Source organism: Synchytrium microbalum (genome assembly GCF_006535985.1).
Source record: "Synchytrium microbalum strain JEL517 chromosome Unknown SmJEL517_scf0012, whole genome shotgun sequence".
Taxonomy (NCBI): domain Eukaryota; kingdom Fungi; phylum Chytridiomycota; class Chytridiomycetes; order Synchytriales; family Synchytriaceae; genus Synchytrium; species Synchytrium microbalum.
The window spans coordinates 171,549-193,852 of record NW_022158361.1 but is presented as its reverse complement, the minus strand read 5'-3'; the positions used below and the strand labels follow the sequence as shown (position 1 = coordinate 193,852).

Genomic DNA, 22,304 nt, shown 5'->3' with positions numbered 1-22,304 from the left:
ATAATACCTCTTTCCGACAAGTGAGTCAAGATTTCGTTCGTGACATGTACAATCTATTTTACAGATATATTATTTACAGTTGAGGTTGGAATTGAGACGCTGAAATCTATAGGTTAATCAATGATATTTCCATACAAATTCTTTGACTTAAAGAGATGCACTATGCGCGTATCCTCGACATTCTCTGCATCTCTGCACCCTGAGCGATCTGATACACGTGTGATTGTACGGTAATGATTGAGCCATGCAATATTGGGATCCATATATAGTAGCAGCCCATCTGAATCCACCACAATATGAGTAATGACCAAATGCGCTACAGTAGGCCTAATTATAACCTTCATTCTAAACCAGCGACCCTCGCTTTCATCCTTCCGGAGCGTCAGATGCTGAATGAAATTATCGTTATTATATTCGGTGCCTGGTGGTGGACAGCCAAACCAGACCGTTTCTAAACTAACAGCTGCAAACTTTTCCGGTACTGTTTTTAGCCATTCATTTACAGTTGAGTGCTGCCGTGGCACTAGATACTCGTCATTATCGTTTAACAGCAACCAGGATACATCATACTTGTAACGTTGTATTGCATGATTCTGAGCGGTGACTTGACCGGAATTGACTATACCGAGCTCAAATGGTTGGAAGTATGGATATGGCCATGACCAGATTATAATTGTTATGGGCTTTTTGATATCTTGGACTAGTTTTGTTAGTATTGTTGTGATATTTGTTGGTGTCTCGTCATTCTTATAGAGAAAGAATGCGTCAAACCCTATTTGATGATGATATGCAATCCACATCGGCAGCAAATCTTCGTCTCCTTTATATATAGTTTGTGCTGCTACCCTCAAGCCTGATAGTGGTCTAGTTTTCGTCAGCGTTGCTTTGAAGCCAATGTCTGGTGCTTCTACCCGTACGGATCCCTTTGCAGCGAGTCCAGATACTACTAGATATGCATTATAATGATGGAAGGCGTTACTTTGTAGTTCGAATGTGGCAGATTCACCATCGACAAGGAAGGTAGTGTTTCTGAGGATGCGTAGATTCGATGCGAATCCAGGGCCGACCATTACTATTGTAGAATCATGACCACGGAAGAAGATATCGTATAGCAGTTCCTGGCAATTTACATAGTGCGCGATTGGGTAGTTGTACTCCAAGGTTGCCCATGCATAGCGATTGTGCAGGTCATCGTCAGCAAACGTTAAGAATGGTGGGGTCTTTAGAGCCTGAGGACATACCAAAGCTTCTTGGGTTGCCTGCGGTCTACGTGAGAACCATAGCATCTACCAAAACAAGGAAAGATGCTCAAGTAAGTGGTTTGGCGAGAGCAACGAAATGTGATTTGCCACGTTCAACATACTGCATATAATACAAGGACAGAGATCAGTATTCCGATCAGAAATCTTGCGAGTTTATCTATTAGAAAGATAGCAGCAATAAGCTTCAGGATGAAGGCAGGAGGCTAGATGCTCAACTCACGTTTCAAGATCAAGGAAAATCTCGAGCGAATCAGCATAGACTTGCAGGATGCAACCAAAGCGGGCCAGCTCCTTGAATTTGAGCTCTTACGAGCATTCATCCTCGTCTCCTATGCGCCAGAACGACGCCACGTGTGTGTTTGAGGTTTCTTGTAGAGCGAAGGTAAGGTTGATATGTTGCCTTTGGAGGTAGGTGGACGCTACGAAACGCGTTACGCTGGCACTCTACAAGGTTAACACGTTCTAGATCATTTCTTTACGTTGTCCATCACTCGTGACGGAACCTGCAAACTGTCTGCTTTTTTTGCAACCACCCAACAGCCAGAATGTATATTGGAGGGCATACTCCTTGACCTCGCTTGGATCTAGTCTAATATTGGTTTTCGAGAGTACCGGGCCGATACAGGTGCAAGACAGACCAAAGGTACGAAAGTTGACATGTTTCCAAGTTCTTTTCACCATGTTTTTAAATCACGGAACGGCAAGGATACTTACTTGATTTGCAATTCCCACTGTAGTCAGAGGCTACTTTGTACATCTACTCTCTTCCTTGTGTATGAGCCCTTCTTGAAGGAAATCAACGACTGTCAACCAGAACAAACTGACCAAACGCTTCATCTTTACAATCTAAGACTGGTGCCACCTTTTCCTCCTTGAATCACGCAAAACGTCATGATAGAGAGCAGGCGCATGCCCCTGCGTCCGCTGATCTTGTTGATTCTGTGCTGTACGATTCTGACATGGACAGGTTGGATGGCTTTAGGAAGGTCGACAACATCCAGTATCCACTATGAACCTCTATCTACAAGGCTCCCCTCATCAGAATTCGTCTCAGGTTTGCTACTTGCCCCTACTTTGGAATCGCACTGCTCCTGCTAAACATGATTGATTAGAACCACTGCTTCCTCCAGAGCCACTGGTCTCTCTGTACGATACGCTGCGGCGGCAGCAAGAGTTGCACAACACCAGCAGTATCAACAAAACACTCTTACTGGGTATCTTTACCACCGCGGATAGATTTTCACGACGGCACGTCATACGCTTGACATATCTAAGGCAGCGGCCAGCTACAATAGATTACGTCTTTGTCATTGGAAGGCCACGGTCAAACGAAACAGATATCCTGGCCTACGTTTCTCTAGAAATCGAAATGTATTCCGACATCCTGATACTGGATGAAGAAGAAAACATGAATGGCGGCAAGACGTATGAGTGGTTTAGCAGGGTTGGTAGAGACATACCGAGCGGGATGTATATGTATGTACATAAAGGGGATGACGATGTCTGGCTCATGATACAGCACCTTGAGCATGTCTTGACAGTGGAGGGTGCTGATAAGCGGGAGGGAACATATCTAGGCCTTCAGGTGGGGAATCTGGGCTACATGGCAGGGTGGGGCTACTTTTTGTCGTATGATCTTGTAAAGTGGATTTCAATTGATCCGTATCCACGGCAACATAAGGCTGGGCATGAAGATGTACAAACGGGGGTTTGGTTGAATGAGCATAATAAGGTCAAGAACTTTTGGAATATGAGTCTGGTTGTGTTCCATGAGGCGCTATGGAATACGAAACATGTTGATCTAGCTGGGCCTATGGAGAGTGAGAAAACTATGGTTATACACAACTTGAAGGGTGATCACTTCTTCATTTTAGCAGCTAGGATATTTATAAGAGATGGAATGCCTAAAAGGTGCCAGATACCTGAAGGATTGGCATGGGAAGATCTCGAGCCATATCTACCACAGACACATTTGTAAAAGCTTCATAATACCATAGAATAATAGCATAAGTTTAAAAAAGGTGTTATAATCTTATTGTACCAAATTGCTACATTATATTTGATACGAGTGTGGCTCCCGAGGCTAACCGTTAGAGCAGCCATATGTATTTTGCACTACGAAAAAGGCCTGCTACGTACTATCCGTACGTATAAGCATTGCTCTCGCAAGGAAAAAAAGCCGTCTCTTGGAAACATTTCGACAAGTTTGTATCCTGCAAATATGAGCTTCAACCTTAACGGCCCGTACTTTCTATGGGCGTTCCAGAGCGAAATCGGAAGGATTGTCAGTGTGTCGCGAAATATATACTTCAAGATCCATCCACACCAGAGCATCTACGCAGCATGGCAGGCCGATAAAAGCAAATCCGCCAGGTCTCACGACACTGAGCATCTTGGCCATCGTTTGCAAGTCTCCTATGGGATTTAGCACATCTCCATAACGACCTACAGTCAGTGTGTCAGAATCTCGTGCCGACAACCATGTAATCGTGCAAAGAACTCACCTAGCCCATCATGCTCCAGAGATGAGAACGAGACTATTGAATCAAAAGGAGCAATGTCCTTTCTCAATACACCCAATGTGAAATTTTTGGGAGTGTATGTGGTTATTTTAGGATGGACACTAACTATCGCCCCGAACTCTAGAGTGGAGATGTGCTCGGCACCATATTCTAATAGCATTGCTTCCATCCAAGGCCACTCGCTACCTATAACGAGTCCTCGTTTCCCTCTAATTACAGATGGTGCGTACACGTCATATGCGTCATAAATATCTTTCGAGTTATAATTGAATGTCATCTTCCTGGCGCGAGTGTCTCGAATCTCGTCCACCTTGGCGACTGTCCACTCTGGTTTCCACCCAGATATGCCTGCGAGAACAATGATTACTTAGTTGTACTCAACAAAAAGGCTGCCTATCTAAAATAGATAGACAGCTATAATTGCCTTGCCTGATCGATGCAAGCATCAGAAACGGGCACTTGATCGTTCATAATGTACTCTGAAAGTAAAGTGTCTGGTATTGTTTTGGGTGCAGCGCCGTAGCGGGCAGTCTCTGCTTTGAGCCATGCATCCAGTAACGAGAATTCCGGTTAAGATAGCGGGAGCACCGACGCTGCCTCCTGCAAGAGTAACAAAGTTGTCAGCATCGATTTTTCCACTACAACGACCCACCAGCGTAATGAGGTTCAAAGAGCATTGAGCATTGATGCTATCAATCTTCGATACAGACAAGGGAAGTATGGCAATTTCGAGACCCACCTCGGTGAGGTTTGGAGTTCTCCAAGTGCACTTAATGTTTTGCGATTTCCCTAGATGATTTCAGAGCAGAACATGTATATCAGCACGGTCAATCTCGAAGCCAAATTAAAAAAAGAATGATAAACTGATGCTTGAGTCTCCATACCAGCTACCGGGGTCGTTTCAGATGTGAGCTTTGTCCAGCAAAACCACGAAACCAGCAATATCTAGCTCATATATCCAAGCAATCGCAACTGCGAGAACCTATGGCCGGCCATCTTTCTTGAGGGCCCAGCCATCCTATTCTGGCCTGTCTTCCAAGGTTTCAACACTTGAGATAACTTTTCAAAACAAGCAAAATCAATACTGCCAATGTCGATCTAAACCTCTGGTGTGGTCATGGCAGCAATATCTTCTGGTGGTACTGAACGATATTATAGCTTCGTGAGCTGTAGAACTGTCGAGATCTACCTGAACGACGCCAACAACGCCCACAACTTAGAGCAAATTCCACCTTGAATTTCGAGACATGACTCTGCTTTTGCCAGTGATGTAACACCGTACCAAATATCTTACTTCTTATTTCCGTTTGCTGAACGACTTCAGGACCTCTTGTTTTCATGATGGGACGACGAGATGTTTTGCTGCGGTTCTAAAAGGAACTCAATTCAAGCTTTATGCTATGTGACCACTGCTAGAGCCTCGATATACTTACAGACTGCATTGGAGACAAGGTGCGTGCAAAATTAAAACGCCGGCTGGATGCCTGGCTGGCTCTGTAATAAAAAGACCCTTGCTTTGGCAGGACAATTGTCTGGACAGAACAAACTGCAGAGGTCAGAAAAGAAGCAGCTGCGACGGTGATGCTGCGTCTTCTATTGCTGCTGACTTTGGTCTGGCAAGCTTTCGGCCAACAGTAAGCATTCCGAAGTCGTTCTCATCCAAACCTTAAACTCCCAAACCACCAAAACTGCGGAAGCTAACAACCTCGATTTCATTCGCAAACTAGATGTGGTTTTGTCGCAGAATCTAATTGTACAGCTTCTCAATGCTGCAGTCAAGTGAGTTCTATCTGGAGTTTGCTTTGTAAATCGTCATCATCACCATCTTTAACTAACTACACAAAAACCTAGTATGGCTATTGTGGGACGAGCGATGAGTGAGTGCCTGCGAACATGGGTTGAAGATTTGGTATCCGTGTCTGGCTTGGTGATCTCATACTGACTTTATCGCTCGAAATAGATACTGTGGAATTGGTTGCCAGGAGGATTATGGAGTACGATGATCTTTCTAAAATGTCGAATTGCAGATCATTAACTCGCTCTCTATGTAGACATGCGATGTGAAATCCTTTGTTGCGTCTGTAACCGACGTCATATCTAGAGATGTAACATGTGCACCACCCAGCATCTTGTACTTTGGAGTATGCTACTCAGTAAATCAAACCAACTCCCTCGGTTGGACATGGACTGGGAGTAATAGCAGCTGGCAATGCATCCTTCCATCATGTCCTGTATCTACAGGTCCTTATAAGGGCTGGTGTATTTCGACCGGAAATACTGCAGCTGTGCCGGGCTCTAAATGCACCAATGGGACTTTTGTTGAAACTTGCACAGGCTGCTGTGCTCCTAGCACATCGTATTTTGGTGTATGCTACTCTGTAAACCAAACCAACAGTCTAGGATGGCGGTGGGATGGTAATTACTGGCAATGTACGGCACCGTCGTGTGCTGTATCTACGGGACAGTATACAGGTTGGTGCTCCACGGACGGCGACACCACAAAGGTACCCGGATCGATTTGCACAAGTGGTAGTTTCGTCTCGACTTGCCCATCCCCCAATACGATGTACTTCGGAACATGCTACTCTGTTGGTCAAGCAAACTCACTGGGCTGGATATGGTCTGTTGGTGGCTGGCAGTGTCCTTCACCATCGTGTATAGTATCGATGGGCCCGTATTCAGGATGGTGCTCGCCTAATGGAGACACTAGCAAAGTAGCAGGGTCCAAGTGCACGAATGGAACCTTTGTATCAACAACACCTTGCATTTGTTGTGCACCCAGTATATCGTATTTCGGAGTTTGCTACTCTGTCAACCAGCAAAATAGTCTTGGATGGATCTGGGATGGTACTAACTGGCTATGCCCCAGTCCGTCGTGTATAGTATCAACAGGCCCTTATGCTGGATGGTGCAGCCCGAACGGCGATACCTCAAAGGTCCCTGGTTTCAAATGCAGTAACGGGAACTTTACCTCAACATCGTCGTGCAACTCCCCCAGTATATCGTATTTTGGAACCTGTTATGCTGTAAACGATACCAATGCTCTAGGATGGACTTGGACTGGTAGCAATACGAGTTGGCAATGCCCCACTCCATCTTGTGCGGTGCCGTCAGGTCCTTATCTAGGGTGGTGCGCTGCTCAGTTCGACACGACGAAACTGTCTGGTTCCAAATGTCTCAATGGTGTTTGGTCAAGTCTATGCCCTGCTGGTGGAACAATATATCAGGGTGTTTGCTACGCTGTGAATCAAACGAATCAGTTTGGTTGGACTTGGTCTACGGGCGGTTGGACTTGTCCCTCGCCCTCATGCATCGTGAATACAGGTAGATTTTTTGTCGTCAATCTTTGCTTTACCTAGAAGTAACTCTGTTTGACAGGTACTTACACTGGATACTGTGCTCATACCGGAGACCTCAGCACGATGCCTGGTTTGAAGTGCGTGAATGGCGCCTTCTACGATGCCAGTTGTGCACCACCAAGCGTAAAGTACGCAGGTTTGTGCTTTGACCAGTGGCAGACGAATCTCCTTGGATGGGTATGTATTTTTTTATGAGGGTGCTGAATCTCAACTATGGCTTCGCACCCGGTTACTAACGACCGATTACTAACGACTACTAGGTATGGGACGGAAGTCAGTGGGAATGTCCGAGGCCATCGTGCAGCGTCCCGGGTGGCCAGTATATTGGTTGGTGTGTGAGGCAATTCGACACAAAAAGTTATCCTGGATACAAATGCATAGATACCCAGTGGGTGACACCGCAAACGTGCACGTCGCCAAATATTCTTTATTCTGGCGCCTGTTACGGTGTTAATGAAATCAATGGTTTTGGTTGGACCTGGGACGGAAGGTCAGTGTTTTATGGTATTGATATTCATAGCCCAACAGAAACGCAATTAAAGCCTCCGAAACCTATAGCAATTGGAATTGCATAAAGGGTGCTTGTTTGGTGGACACTGGTCCCTACACTGGTTATTGTGCACAAAATGGAGACACTAGCAAGGTGGCTGGCAGCATGTGCGTGGATACAAAGTTCGTGCCATTCACTCCCGGAACGCAAGCATGCTCCCCACTGTGCTCTTGCCGCACTATCCCAACTGGATCGGACTGGGTTTATAGATCTGGCTCGTCGCTTTATAAGAACGGAGCGAGATTTCGTTTCATATCTATGAACTTTCCAAACTTGGCGCAATCCACATGTAAGGGCTCTGATTTATTTTGATGGCGATTCTCATGTGTTGTACTGATTCTCTTTTCGAACTTAAAACAGCAATGTATGACGTTGCCGCTGGAGATTGTAAGTCTAAAACTCATTAAAATATCATACCCATGACACTGAATTAACATTTTACATTGATACGACAGGTCAAGGTGGTAGTGAAATGGCGTGGCTGGGGTTAGTAAAAGGCGTCTTACTTCAATATCGAATGAGCACAGTACTGATGTTTGATTTGATTTTACAGGTATCCAGACCCTTGGGAAGTTGAAGATGGAGTCAAGACCATTCTAAGGTCGGGTGGAAAAGTGATGCGAACATATACCATTTCCATTTGGGATGCAAGAGGATGTAATGCGTCTCAGTCAGACTACTTTGGCTACATGGCAAGCGAGTTTATGCTCACGGTTCCTTTACTATTCTGTTGTTAAAATTTTATCAATTTAGGGTCCAGGCATATACAGCGAGAGATTCTTTGAATCCTTGGATTATGGAATATATTTGGCGCAAAAGTATAATGTCAAAGTTTACTTCCCGTTCATAGATCACTGGTAACCGGTTTTGATCTGAGAGCCTCTTACGAATTGTACTAACAAACGTTTTCCATTAGGGCGTGGCGCGGTGGGCTTAACGCCTTTTCAAGTCATCGGGTTTCATACCCAAGTCGGAACGATTTTTACACCAATCCCACCATCATCCAAGACTTCAAGAATCTAGTGTATTACGTGCTTACGCGTGTCAACACATATACTGGAATAGCCTACAAGGATGACCCAACCATCTTTGGTTGGCAACTGATAAACGAAGCAGGTGGTTGGGACTCCTTTTATGACTTTTCATGGGCGACTATGATGGTTCGGTTCATTAAATCAATTGATGTAAGTGGTGGTAGACGTGTTACGGTACAATATTAGTATTAAGACTTTGCCGTATGCAGCCAAACCATATCATTGTTGATTCCCTTATTGGTTTAAACGGAGGTTATGGTAATGGCAAGCGATGGGACTACATCAAGTCGCAAGGCATTCTTGGAGACCAGTGTATCGATGTAAGCGTCAACTGTTGGTAGCCATACATTTTCCTGATACTAAGGTGAAACTTTATTAGGTCATGAGCAGTCATTATTATGGAGCCGGCTGGGATGGCGACTACATCAGTCGTCTTAATGTTGATGTCAGCTATACAAACGCTCAGCAGAAACCCCTGATCATTGAAGAATTCGCTATCTGGTATGATCGTGCGATGAAGGCGGTTATGTTGGCACTATACTCAAACTTGGTTTTTTTTTCAAGGAACCCAAATGCTCAGTCCTACTGGCTTTCATCCTTTTTCGATGCAGTCAGCGCAAATCTTGGTGTTGTTGGAGCAATGCACTGGGCTCTGAGTACGCACATGTTAGTTCACGCCTGTTTTCTTTCAAGTTTCTTATACATCACATTTTCCTAGTTAATCACGCTGCAAATGGCGCATGGACAACACACGAGGAGATTACAGGATCCTATTACGATTATCACATGCCTGGCTATACGAATGCTACACCATACAGCACCATTTCTGGCAAAGATGAGAGTTGGGTTTGCCAAAACACTCTAGACTACGCATACAAAATCGACTTTTTGACACCTCCTGCCACCCTGCCGATACCATTAGACCCACCGGGTCTCGTTACAACATACATAGACCCACTAAGTTTACGATGGAAGGGTTCCGTTCTAGCCGTGAGTAGAGTTTTCTTGGAGCAATCCACTCGTTCAGATAACTGATCCAATCAACAATTGATAGCAATACTACCAAGTATATGGCTCCAACGACAACTCTGCTACATTCTCGCTGTTAGCGAGCCCAGTATACGACTTTAGGCCACAGAATTCGACTCTGTACATAGACACTACAGTCACTTGCTTTGGTAACGGTAACACTACGAGATATTATCGCTTCAAGGCTTGCACCACTGCAGGCTGTACTGCATTCTCTGATACCCTGACCACGAAATGTTAGAATCTCATAGACACCTATTGTAGTTTTTTCTGTAATTCTTTGTTTTCTTTTGTAATTACATTCTCTAATACCCCTCCAGATACCGGAATTTCGATTAAGTGCTTGGATCTCGATCAGTCTCAACGATCTTAGTTGAAACCGTCTTAACGATAGTCGGTCCTCACCGCTGTTGTAAAAAACCAGGCGTGGTGATGCTATAAATTAAAGGTCTAGAACGAGAAGCACCTCTGAAGGTGAATGTGGATATTTCTGATGCAATTTGAGCGTCTGATACAGAAGAACTGTCACGATCAAGTCACGAACTACTCTACCAACGAATTGCCTTACTGTCCAAACCTGCTAGATCCAAGAGGTTCACACTCAAATTAAAGCTTCAATCCAGAGGGCTGACACGTTTGCAGTCGAATGAGATATGAGATTCTCAGATCTGTTTATGGTCTTACAAGTCCAAGCTCCGACTGCACATTTGGTGATGGTGTGCAGATGAGCCACCGTCACTTTTTAGAAGTAGAAAACCAAAACAGTTAAAACGGAAGCAGCTGGCAACGGCGATGCTACGTCTCCTGCTGCTACTGACGTTGGTCTGGCAAACCTTTGGTCAACAGTATGTATTCCGAGGCTGTATTGATCGAAATCTTAAAGCCTCAACCACCATAACTGCGGAAGCTCACCATCTAGAGTTTCTTCTCAAACTAGATGTGGTTTCGCGTTGGAATCTAATTGTACAGCTTCGCAATGCTGCAGCAAGGTGAGTACTTTGCCGATCTTGGCTTGCAATCGTTGTCATCATCATCATCCTTTTGTAACTAACTACGCAAAAAACATAGTATGGCTATTGTGGAACGACCGATGAGTGAGTTAGCAGTCTCAAGATGTTGCTTCGTGGTTTTCAATTGACCTTATTGATGGGGAATAGATACTGTGGAATCGGTTGCCAAGAGAAATATGGGGTATGAAGATTTTTGAAGAATGTCGCGTCGACAATCATTAACTCGCTCTATATGTAGACGTGCGGTGTACAATCCCTTGCCGCCTCTTCAACCGACGTCATATCTAGAGTAGTCGCCTGCGCATCGCCCAGCATCTTGTATTTTGGAGTGTGCTACTCTGTAAATCAATCCAACTCACTCGGTTGGACTTGGACTGGCAGTAATAGCAGCTGGCAATGTATACTTCCATCATGTCCTGTATCTACAGGTGATTATGCGGGCTGGTGTACCTCCAGCGGAAACACCGCGGCAATGCCTGGCTCTATCTGCTCCAACGGAACTTTTGTAACTGCTTGCGCCGGCTGCTGTCCTCCTAGCATTTCCTATTTTGGAGTGTGCTACTCTGTAAACCAGACCAACAGTCTAGGATGGCGTTGGGATGGAAGAAATTGGCAGTGCTCGGCACCGTCGTGTATTGTATCTTCAGGACAGTTTAACGGTTGGTGTACCACAGACGGCGACACCAACAAATTACCTGGCTATAAATGTAGTAACGGAAACTTTGTGTCGACATCGACATGCATCTCGCCCAGTATATCGTATTTTGGAACATGCTATTCGGTCGGTCAAGCAAACTCACTGGGCTGGATATGGTCTGTTGGTGGCTGGCAGTGTCCTTCACCATCGTGTATAGTATCTACAGGTCCTTATGCTGGATGGTGCTCGTCTAATGGAGATACTAGCAAAGTAGCAGGGTCCAAGTGCACGAACGGAGAATTCGTTTCAACAGCAGTTTGCACTTGTTGTGCACCCAGTATATCGTATTTCGGAGTATGTTACTCTGTCAACCAAACCAATACTCTCGGATGGAGCTGGGATGGAAGTAATTGGCAATGCTCGGCACCGTCGTGCATAGTATCAACAAGCCCTTATGCAGGATGGTGCAGCCCCAACGGCGATACCTCAAAGGTCGCTGGCTACAAATGTAGCAACGGAAACTTTGTTTCGACATCCTGTACTTCCCCCAATATTTTGTATCAGGGAGTTTGCTATACTGTAAATCAAACTAACCCACTCGGTTGGACATGGACTGGAACGAACACCAGCTGGCAGTGCGTCAGTCCATCTTGTGCAGTACCATCAGGTACCTTTGCAGGCTGGTGTGCATCCGTAAACGATACGAGCAAGTACTCTGGGTTCAAATGTATGAATGGAACATTTGTCGATATTCTTTGCCCTCCACCCTCGTATCGATATTTCGGCACCTGTTATGCCGTTGGCCAGCTGAACAGTCTCGGTTGGACATGGACGAATTCAGGGTACGTGATTGGTTACTTTAGAACTGTGATCGTCGTCGCCTCCCAGCTAGCTGATTGATAAACTTCCAAACAGGTGGCAATGTGCGAATACTAGTTGTCCCGTAACTTCTGGCACTTACGCTGGTTATTGTGCTCCGCAAAACGATATTACATTGCTACCAGGCTACTTTTGCTCAAACTCGACATGGGTCGGTCGTGTAAGTCCCTTTATTTCTCACCTCAGTCTACGTGATGTTTCTTCTGTGGGATAGCCCTAAACTTTACCGACTGATAGGCATTAAAAACATACACGCCAGCTTGCACACCAACGTGTAGTTGCCGAACTATCTCACCTGGTAACGACTTTTTTTGAAACTTGACTACAACAGTAATCCTCAATGCCGCTGTTTCTAACCATCGTCCTACACACCAGGATCCAATTGGATATATCGAGATCTCACGAAAGACCCCACTCAATTGTATGTCATCCATATGTTGCTCAAATTTCGTCCACACTACTGACGTTGGTTGTTTTCAGGTATAAGAACGGACAACCGTTCCGATTTGTATCGGCCAACTACCAAGATGTAGTTCAATCGGTTGGTAAGTATCTTCTCCGCGGTGCATTTTGGGCTCAATATCGTTTCAATATTTTCCTTATCAAATCTGTTCAATAGACGTTTACTCGACGAATGGCGGAGGCTATTGTCAAGGGGAAGGGCCGTCTGCTTGGGTGAGTTTGTTTGCAGGATAGTATTATTGATCGTCTCTCTCATACTTGTCCCCTTTTAGCTTGGTTGGCCAGATCCATGTATGTTGCCGCATTGAGCTCTGACGAAATTCTCTGTTTTTGAGACCCAATTGATTTTTAACACTTTGGTGTAGGGGAAATGGAGGATGGCATTGCCACCATTGCAAAGTTTGGTGGTCAAGCATTACGTGCATACACTCTTTCGATTTATGATCCGAATGGACCGTTTTGCAATGGTAATGCTCAGGACGTGGCCAACGGATACTTTGCTTACTACGGGCCTGGGAAGTACAGCGAGCAGTACTTTGTTCGAATGGACCGAACTATCGCACTCTGTGCCAAATATGGTGTTTACGTCATGTTCCCCATCATCGACCATTGGTTTTGGCGAGGTGGCCTAAGGGCATTTGCTAGTTGGCGTGTACCAAATGCACAAAGATCGGACTTTTATGTGAACCCAGCGGTGCAGCAAGACTTCCAGGATCTGCTATATTATATGCTCAACCGTATCAACACCATTACTGGAGTGGCATACAAGGTAGCGTTTGTGAGTTCTTCCTCTCTGTTGATTCATCGACTCATATTCGGTTTCTAGAATGACCCGACAATACTAGGTACAATTTCTGATGCAAAATCACAAACAAGACACAAAAGTTTACTCGTTACTGGCAACTGATTGAATAAATCATTTATTAGGCTGGCAACTAGGGAACGAGTTAGGTGGATGGGATGGTGTAGCAGATCCTACTTGGATGGCAATTATGTCTACCTTTCTCAAAACGATTGATGTAAGTGGTTCTAAATGTTTTGACACAAACTCAGCGTCTACTGACTCAACTACAATAGCCAAACCATCTTGTCATTGACGGAAACGTTGGTGGTGGCTTTGGTTACGGAGGTGGAAGCAAATGGGACTACTTCAAGGCTCAAGGAATTTTGTCCAGCACCTGCATTGATGTGAGCGCATTTCGATTTTCTTTGAACTAGGCCTGAACTTTCATACTGACTGCTCCGTTTCTAGGTCATGTAATTCATCCAGTAGAGTGTCATGTTCCGAAACTTTTCTAATTTTTTAACACTTAGGACAAATCACTATTACGGATGTGAAAGTGCCGTTGACTATTCCAACAGACTGGCTTACGATGTCAGCTACACGAAAGCTGCCGGAAAACCTTTACTCATTGATGAGTTTGCTCTGTGGTACACAACCTTGTTGATTCTCGTTGGCTGTCTAGAAATTGATTTCTCGCCACTAGGACTACCGGTGTGAGCGCATCTTGGATGTCCACCTTTTTGTCTTCAGTCGTAAACACTCCTGGCGTGGCTGGCGCTTTGCTGTGGTCACTGGCGTCTCATAACGTTAACGGTGGATGGTAAGCACACACTTTTAGTTTGGTCGAAGCTCGAGAGTCGTTGCTGACAAACATTGCGTGGTATAGGTACGTCCACAACGAGTATCCAGCTCCCTTTACGGACTATCATTTCCCTGGATTCACAAACAGTAGTGTCTCGACATACGACGAGGCATTTGTCACAAATGCCATCATGAATTACTCCTCAATAATCCAGGGCAATGGTGGGCTAACTATTCTTCCAGTACCGTCAACTCCTGGCCTCATCACCGGTGTCGGCCCGCAAACGTTGAGATGGCAAGGAAGTCCTTTAGCTGTAAGAATCTTGCTTTTGTTGTCACCAAAATGGATCGTAAATGCTGATTCAACGTGTTCAATAGCAATACTATATGATTTGGGCATCAAATAATACTGTGAATTGGACCCTGACTTCGAATAATGCAACCGATACCCAAAGACCTGGCAACACACTATTTGTGGACACGAGTGTCAATTGTACAAACACAACCACTACTACTAGATACTACAAGTTTCAAGCGTGTACTTCTGGTGGCTGCTCCTCTAATACTTCGGTGTTGACCGCCAAGTGCTGAAACTCGTTGCTGCCCACTGACACCTGACGGTTATAAATAATTCTCTTGCTACTAGAAATATACCTATCCTCTTATCATTTAGAAAGACGAGGCTGAAGACGTTTGCCAGGCTTTTAATGCTTCAAAAATTTCGCATAAGATTCGGATGTGTGCTTAATGGAAGGAAATGTGACATCCGCTTCAGCAAGGACGAGCAGCCTAGATCCTCTATACCAGCCACTTTGTGGACAATGCTGTTGCAGATCTAATATACGTTTGTTGAAGCGATCGCATAGTTCTGTCAAGAAATATTTGCGCATCCTGTTGCCAATTGAAAGTGAATGTTAAGACACGGTCAGTTAAGGTGCATCTATAGGAACGCTGTACCGACGGAACCAAATCCTTTGAAATACTTTTATCGAACGTGATAATAGTTATACTCTTCCCTGTTGTCCACTCTGTCCAAACTTTACGTGTTTAGAATGGTCCAAAGGTCTTCCAGCCGGTCGCTAACGCAAGAAAGATGCAAGAAAGACTCCCTTTTACAACGGTCGCTTCACTTTTGAGTGGCTTCAGACCCTGAGTTCCCTCGAAAAACATGGCTTAGATGTGCAACTCGAGTATTTTTGGCCACTTCGCAACTCACTTTTTGCGTAGTTGGAAGGCATTGAGGAACTTGTAGAGATGGGAGGTTCGCGGACGTCGACATTATTGTATATATTGTGCTCGCTGGCGCTCTTTTGTCAGCCAGCTTTTGCATCGAGGTTGGCACCGACGCTGCTATTTCCAAACTCCGACGCAAGCGCTAACAAGCAAGAATTTTTGCTGCAGATGTGGAGCTCGAAATGGAGGCGTAATTTGCCCCTCTGGCCAGTGTTGTAGTCAGGTAACGTGATGTATTCCTTCCTGCGTATTTTTTTTGAAACTCACACGTCCTGCCAACAACTAGTTTGGATGGTGTTCATCAGGAGCCGAGTAAGTTTATTTGTAACGTTCTATTAATTTCATGGATTTTGAGATGTTGGAACTATAGTTTCTGTGGTGATGGCTGCCAGCCGTTATATTCTCAGGTATTTTTGTAAAAGGTCAAAGTTCCTTCAAGTTACACGACGTTGACCCATTTTTTCATTAGAGCTGTGATGTTCTTACTGGAATGTCAAAGTTCGTGGCCTCAATATCCAGTCTGGCAGCATGCACGGCTCCCAGCACCTTGTATTTTGGAGTATGCTACGCAGTTGGATCAACGAACGCACTGGGCTGGACATGGACTGGTAGTAATACTAGCTGGCAATGCCCATCGCCATCATGTGCTGTATCTTCGGGCACTTATGCGGGATGGTGCACTGGCGTTGGAGATACCACAAAGATACCCGGATCCGTTTGTACAAATGGTAGCTTCGTCTCAACCTGCCCATCCCCCAAAATAATGTACTTTGGAACATGCTACTCGGTTGGTCAATCAAACTCATTGGGATGGACTTGGTCTGCTGGTGGTTGGACGTGTCCTTCACCATCGTGTATGGTATCGACAGGCCCTTACGCTGGATGGTGTAGCTCCAATGGCGACAACACTAAAATGCCAGGGTTTAGATGTAATAGCGGTACTTTTGTATCAACGCAGCTGTGCAGCTGCTGTGCACCTAGTACTCTGTATTATGGGGTATGCTACGCTGTTGGTCAAACAAACAGTCTTGGATGGAAGTGGGATGGTAGCGCTTGGACATGTCCTGCCCCATCGTGTAGTGTAGGCTCAGGACAGTATTCTGGCTGGTGTACATCGGACGGCGATACGACAAAACTACCGGGTTACAAATGTAGTAGCGGTAACTTTGTCTCAACATCAACATGCGCCTCCCCCGGTATATCATATTTCGGAACCTGCTACTCTGTTGGCCAAGTAAACTCGCTGGGCTGGGTTTGGGGTGGTAGTAACAGTAGCTGGCAATGTGCTAGTCCATCGTGTGCCGTAACTTCAGGTCCTTACAACGGTTGGTGTGCAAGTAATCTAGACACCACGAAATTGTCTGGCTCCAAATGTGTTAATGGTGCATGGACAAGTCTGTGTCCTGCCGGGTCCACCTACTATCAAAATACCTGTTGGTCTGTGGGCCAAGTGAACAATTTTGGTTGGAGTATGAGTGCATCGGGGTAAGCTGCAGCATATAGCAAACTATCTTTTATAAGTCTAAATTGTTACTTTTAGCTGGATATGCCCCGCACCAAAGTGCGCTGTACCATCAGGTAGTTACCTACTCGGGTTTCTTTTTTGTTTTCTATGATTTGTTGTTTATATCACACCTCCCGTCCCGTCAGGCACTTATGCAGGGTACTGTGTTGATCAGGGCAACGCTGTCGCTCTCGCTGGAAATGTATGTACAAACGGCGTTTTGTCGGCCTGCTCGTCAACCAAAATCGATGACTTTAAGAGTTCGGCTGTGAACGCTCTTGGTGGCTCCTTCTTTGCGCAAGGCGCTTATAGTGGACTTTCGACTGGTGGTGGAGCACTTGCATTCAGTGTCAGAGCTCAGAGGTCTGGCGAAGGAGCGGCAATTCTTTACGAAAACTTTGGTGAGTCCTCAGTGATGAAAGATTTGGTGTCTTTATATGTTCTGAAAATCCGTCCTTCTGTAGGAGCCGGCTGTTACGACGCGTCATCAAAGTGAGTCAGTGCTGTTGTCGTACCATCGCAGGTCTTGTTTCTCATTTTTTTTGTTCGTGTAGGAACTTCCTTACCATCACCTTCAAAGCACCACCAGTCTCGCAATTCACCGTCGGTTTCGACGTTTCCAATGTTGGCAGCTGCTCAACTCCAGACGTGTTTGTCCAATACCCTACACCGATACGTATTGAAGCCACTGGTGAAATTCAGACAATCTCCATCAGTTTGCGTGGTGGACTGTTAGACACTGGCTCTCCTCAATATAGTATGTATTTGACGAACAACCACGATAAGTATGCAACTAACTAAAACACACGCCCCTCAATAGTCACTCGACTCAAGGATCTTTTTTTCACAAACTTTTTGGTGAATCCGACAACTGGAGGAACTTTTGTTTTTTACAGTATATCATTTGATGGATGTGCATACAAACCGCCTGGTCGCTCTCTGGTCAATCTAGAGCCCGCTACAAGGGGAATCATTTATGGAGCACACATAGTAAGTGTATTATGTCGCTTTCCATCTTCTTTACGCTAGGCTCACTAGTTCTTTTTGAACCAGCCCCTCGGCACTCCAACATCGACTGTCCCAGTAACTGATACCCCAGCGCAATATGTATCCCGTGTGCAAGGCTTTGCCAACTCGAACAATATTGGAGCTTTCAAAAACTTTTACCCCGGATCCTTTGGTTTTTGGGCAGATCTGAACTCTGGCTTCGACACGTGGAGTACGTCTTCTATCGTTATGGTCGAGATTTCTTAGAAACGTACTGACTATGCTTCATTTAGACATTTACTACATGTCGGGCTTGTTGAAAGGAACTGGAGCATCCATACAAGTAACTTTGACATTCTTTTCTGGTCTTGGAGCAGTGACAGCTAGTGCGATTGATACCCTCGCCAATGCTTGTCGAGACGCCAATAACAACGGAGTGGCAGTCTACTTGAGAATTGGAAATGAAATGAATGGAAACTGGTATCCTGTAAGTTACTGCACGAATCAAGCTTTCAAACCCACAAGAACTCACACGTTTGTATCCAGTGGGGAATGAAACCAACCCAGTATATATACACATACCGATGGATTACGAATGCTGTTCGAGCCAAGGCTCCTCAAACTGCAACCATCTTTTGTCGTAAGTTGTACTCTCCGACGAACTATCCGCAAAAAAATTGTCGGCATTCTTCAAAGTGTCGTTTCCTGATGAAATACTCACGAAAATTGTTGAAACCAAACAGCAAACTCTGTATCGCCAAGCGGCTATATTGGATGGTCGAGGTAAGAAACCAACAGAACACTTTTCTTGACACCGTCTGATGATTGATAAATTCGTCCTTTTATAGTGGTTTCCCAGGCTACGGCTCCACAGACTTCAATCTTCTAGATACCAACCACGACGGAAAGATTGATGGTATGCTTTTGGTCAAATGTCGTGAAGTATCGTACAACCATCATTAACAAGAATACTATAGGCTCCGACGATCCATTCTCGCCTTATTATCCTGGAGACGATGTTGTGGATTGGGTCGCACTGTCGTTTTACTGGAGAGGTCCAACTTGGCCCTGGAACAATAACAATTTGCCAGATTGGCAATACAGAATCATGGATGTACGTGATTCTCGTCGGTATTTCGTTTTGTTCATATCTTGAATCATGTATACTTATCACACTTACCGTGTCTCTCTATATTAGGAAATCACTGGAAATGGTTCGTCCACGTAAGTAGAAACAATAAGACACAGAATTCACAAAATGTGCAGGAGTGTTAACCAACTCTTCTTCAGATACAACATCTACCGTATTGCCGTAGCTCACGGCAAGCCATTCTGTCTTGGTGAAACTGGCCCGATATACCATATTGCTACCGGCTCATCAAGCAACAAACCGTCCGATAACTTTAACTATTTGCCAGCGGCAAAAGACTACAAGATTGCATACTATAGACAGCTGCTCTCCGCAGAAATGCGAGACTGGCAAGTACAAATCGCGCTTCCAAGTGTGGAGCAATGGGTCTAAACTTGTAACTTGGTTTTGTAGGATGCCCAACTTCAAAGCATTTTGGGAATGGGAGTACATCAAGTAAGTAACCAATTTCCATATTGTGAAAGTAATCAGGCTCGGATATCGTCGTTTTTAACACGTTTATTCGCATCATAGGTGGGAGGCAGGTTCCCAAGGTGATGAATGGCACGACACCCGTATGACGTACGACAGCAGTACAGCCGTTCAATTCTTCAACGACTTGAGTGCTATGCCGTCTGGCTATCTTCGATCAGCTGGAAACTGGCGCAATTGAATCAATTGCGTCTCCTGGGGCCTTTATCGGCAGCCCTTTCAAAAAAAAAGAACATTTAAACACTGATGCCTGAATCGGTCGAAATATATATGTTACATAATCGTGTAGGTAAAAAATGATGTCTTTGGTTTGGTCGCGATTGTTGAAAAGTAGAGTTTGGTGTTGAGGTGTAAGACAAGGAATGGAGACTACGCGAATTACACGCATGAAACACGAAAGAGCTCTGAGGGAGTTTGATGTTTTTGGTGGGTTTTTTAAAGATGGCTTGTAGCTCGTTGATTGCTCGAAACCACAAAGACGTCTAGTGATCCACCTGTAACTCCTTAACAAGAATATCATAACTACAATGGACACCGTGAGATCAGGCCTTGGGTACGTATGAAAGCCGGGTTCACTTGTCTAGTTTTTGTGGTGCGGCAATTCTCGTCGGAAACCATTGGAAGTCGTTTTCAAAGTCAGCGGAGGTTGTCATGTTGCAAATCGACACGCTGGAAGGGTGGAGGAGATGGATTTTGTCCAATTGTATACATGAAAGTGAGATACAGCCGTGCAACCCTTGTCACTTCTCTGGATACATCTATTGTGGCTGACATTTGCCTTTTGCTACCAAACATATTTGGAATGACGTTCAAACTTTAAAATCCATTGATACACGCATTAGACGAAATATCGACTTATGTCTGACTCTTTCGGTCGTTATCTATATAGTTCTGTATGGATGAGCCCACGGTTTATCTTGAGAGCGGTTGAATGGCTCTTTGCACTGATTGCCTTCTCTACTGCCGCATCTTATACCGGATTCTCGTATATTTCTGGCGCTATCGGATTTATGATCTTTGTTGGAGTACGTCGTCGTTGCAGAGATCTCTGTCTAAGTCTTCAAAGTGCCTGAAAACCAACGCAAACTCATAAAGTGGAAGATTGCAATATTTATGCCAAACTTAATACAATGCCTCAACGTAGGTATTGGCATGGCTGCTGGATATGGCCTTCATGGCCCTGTACATCTTTAGGCCAAATGCTGGCAGGAGTGTGCATTTCGTCGAGCTGATCATCTCGGCGCTTTGGACTTTCTTCTGGTTTGCTGCATGGGTGGCGATGGCTGCTCAAAATCTATGGTAAGAGATCAGACTAGCAGGCTTTGGCGGCCTGGCTTACCTTGCTGCCAAAATGCTCATAGTCTCATCTTTTGCACTTGTCAATTATAGCGGCGGACTTTGTAGCACATGGAACGCATCTATCGCTTTTGGTGCCTTCTCTATGGTAGCATGGGGAGTTTCTACTTTCATGGTCCTTCGAGAGTACCGCAAAGTTTAAAACTTTTAGGACTGCATTCGTTTTTGTGTTTGTGAGGTTATAATCATCAATATACGAGTCATTTTTATATGCAATAATATTTGTGACCTGGTTATCTACAAAAAAGGTATATGGTAGGCAGCAGTGTATCATTTGAGCATGGGAGCCACAACATTTTCTCGTACTTCAGCAATACGGGACTCCAGTTGCTAAAAGATATGAAAGGATCAGTTATTGGGTAGCTCAAACACGACGTGCTAAACGTTGAAACCACACCTTTGCTCTATTCACTAGATCAGTCAGCTTTCCTGATATCTGTTTACTGTTGGTTCTCGCGCTCGAGGGTGTTGGAATAGAGGATGCGGTAGTGCCAGGAGTGAATGATGGTGTTGTTGGACGTGTCAGGTGGCGAGCGACTTCCTCTTGTAGGTCTATAGAGCGACAAGTCAGCTTTGCAGCCAATGTTGCTTTCCAATTCCCAAGCCAAGTCGAAACATACCTCGAACTTCATCATGAAGCCTCTGATTGTCTTCAACAAGTTTGCCCTTGAGTTCAACCTCATGTTCTAGCAGTGTTATTCGCTCTAAACTCTTGTTGTAGCGACTTTCCCAGTCTGAAGAAGAAGACTCGTTGACTCGTAACGATTGTTGAAATTCGGCGTTCTGGATTTCCAAATCTCGCGTTTGGACCTTGTATTCGGCATCCTTTTTTCGTAGGATTTCGATTTCTGTTTCGAGGGTACTTATTGTCTTGTTTGTTTCGGCCTGGTAGGAGAGAAACCTTGCCTATATCATCGTTGTGATGTTAGAAACGACTCGCACGTATAAACACTTCACATACTACCTTCAGATCGTCCAAATCTCGCTTCACAGAATCCCTAGAAGCAGTCAGCACGTCGACCTCCTTTTCAAGGGCAGCCTGCGTGGATCAGAAGAGATCAAAAGGTCAGCACATATATAAGTGGATTTAACTTTAATTTGATCTGGAGACGTGGCACCTCTAGCTCTTGTGACTCCTTTCGAAATTCATCAAACTCTAATTGCAAGGATTCGTAGTGGTTCTGGCCACAAAGAGAACGAGGAAACAGGTCATCAATAAGGGCGCAAAAGTTAGGTAATTCTTCTTTCTTACATCGTCCATCTAGTGTGTGATA

At 44.9% G+C, this 22,304-nt stretch overlaps 4 protein-coding genes across 4 annotated transcripts; 2 read left to right on the top strand and 2 right to left on the bottom strand.

Moving 5' to 3' along the window:
- Positions 1-113: 113 nt before the first annotated feature.
- Positions 114-1,286, bottom strand: SmJEL517_g02708 (uncharacterized protein; the record flags this gene model as incomplete). Its single annotated transcript, XM_031168636.1, has 1 exon — positions 114-1,286. The coding sequence occupies one exon, from the start codon at positions 1,284-1,286 to the stop codon at positions 114-116; it is 1,173 nt and encodes a 390-aa protein (XP_031025350.1).
- Positions 1,287-2,234: 948 nt separating this feature from the next.
- Positions 2,235-3,240, top strand: SmJEL517_g02707 (uncharacterized protein; the record flags this gene model as incomplete). The annotated part of the gene is made up of 2 exons (XM_031168635.1): positions 2,235-2,316; positions 2,375-3,240. 2 exons carry the CDS (start codon positions 2,235-2,237, stop codon positions 3,238-3,240), a joined length of 948 nt encoding a protein of 315 aa, XP_031025343.1.
- Positions 3,241-20,201: 16,961 nt separating this feature from the next.
- SmJEL517_g02706 (uncharacterized protein) lies at positions 20,202-21,172 on the top strand (the record flags this gene model as incomplete). Its single annotated transcript, XM_031168634.1, has 4 exons — positions 20,202-20,227; positions 20,564-20,699; positions 20,819-20,973; positions 21,064-21,172. 4 exons carry the CDS (start codon positions 20,202-20,204, stop codon positions 21,170-21,172), a joined length of 426 nt encoding a protein of 141 aa, XP_031025342.1.
- A 128-nt stretch (positions 21,173-21,300) lies between these two features.
- On the bottom strand, positions 21,301-22,291 carry SmJEL517_g02705 (uncharacterized protein; the record flags this gene model as incomplete). The annotated part of the gene is made up of 6 exons (XM_031168633.1): positions 21,301-21,360; positions 21,428-21,582; positions 21,651-21,936; positions 21,995-22,069; positions 22,149-22,211; positions 22,283-22,291. The coding sequence occupies 6 exons, from the start codon at positions 22,289-22,291 to the stop codon at positions 21,301-21,303; spliced, it is 648 nt and encodes a 215-aa protein (XP_031025345.1).
- Between the last annotated feature and the right edge of the window lie 13 nt (positions 22,292-22,304).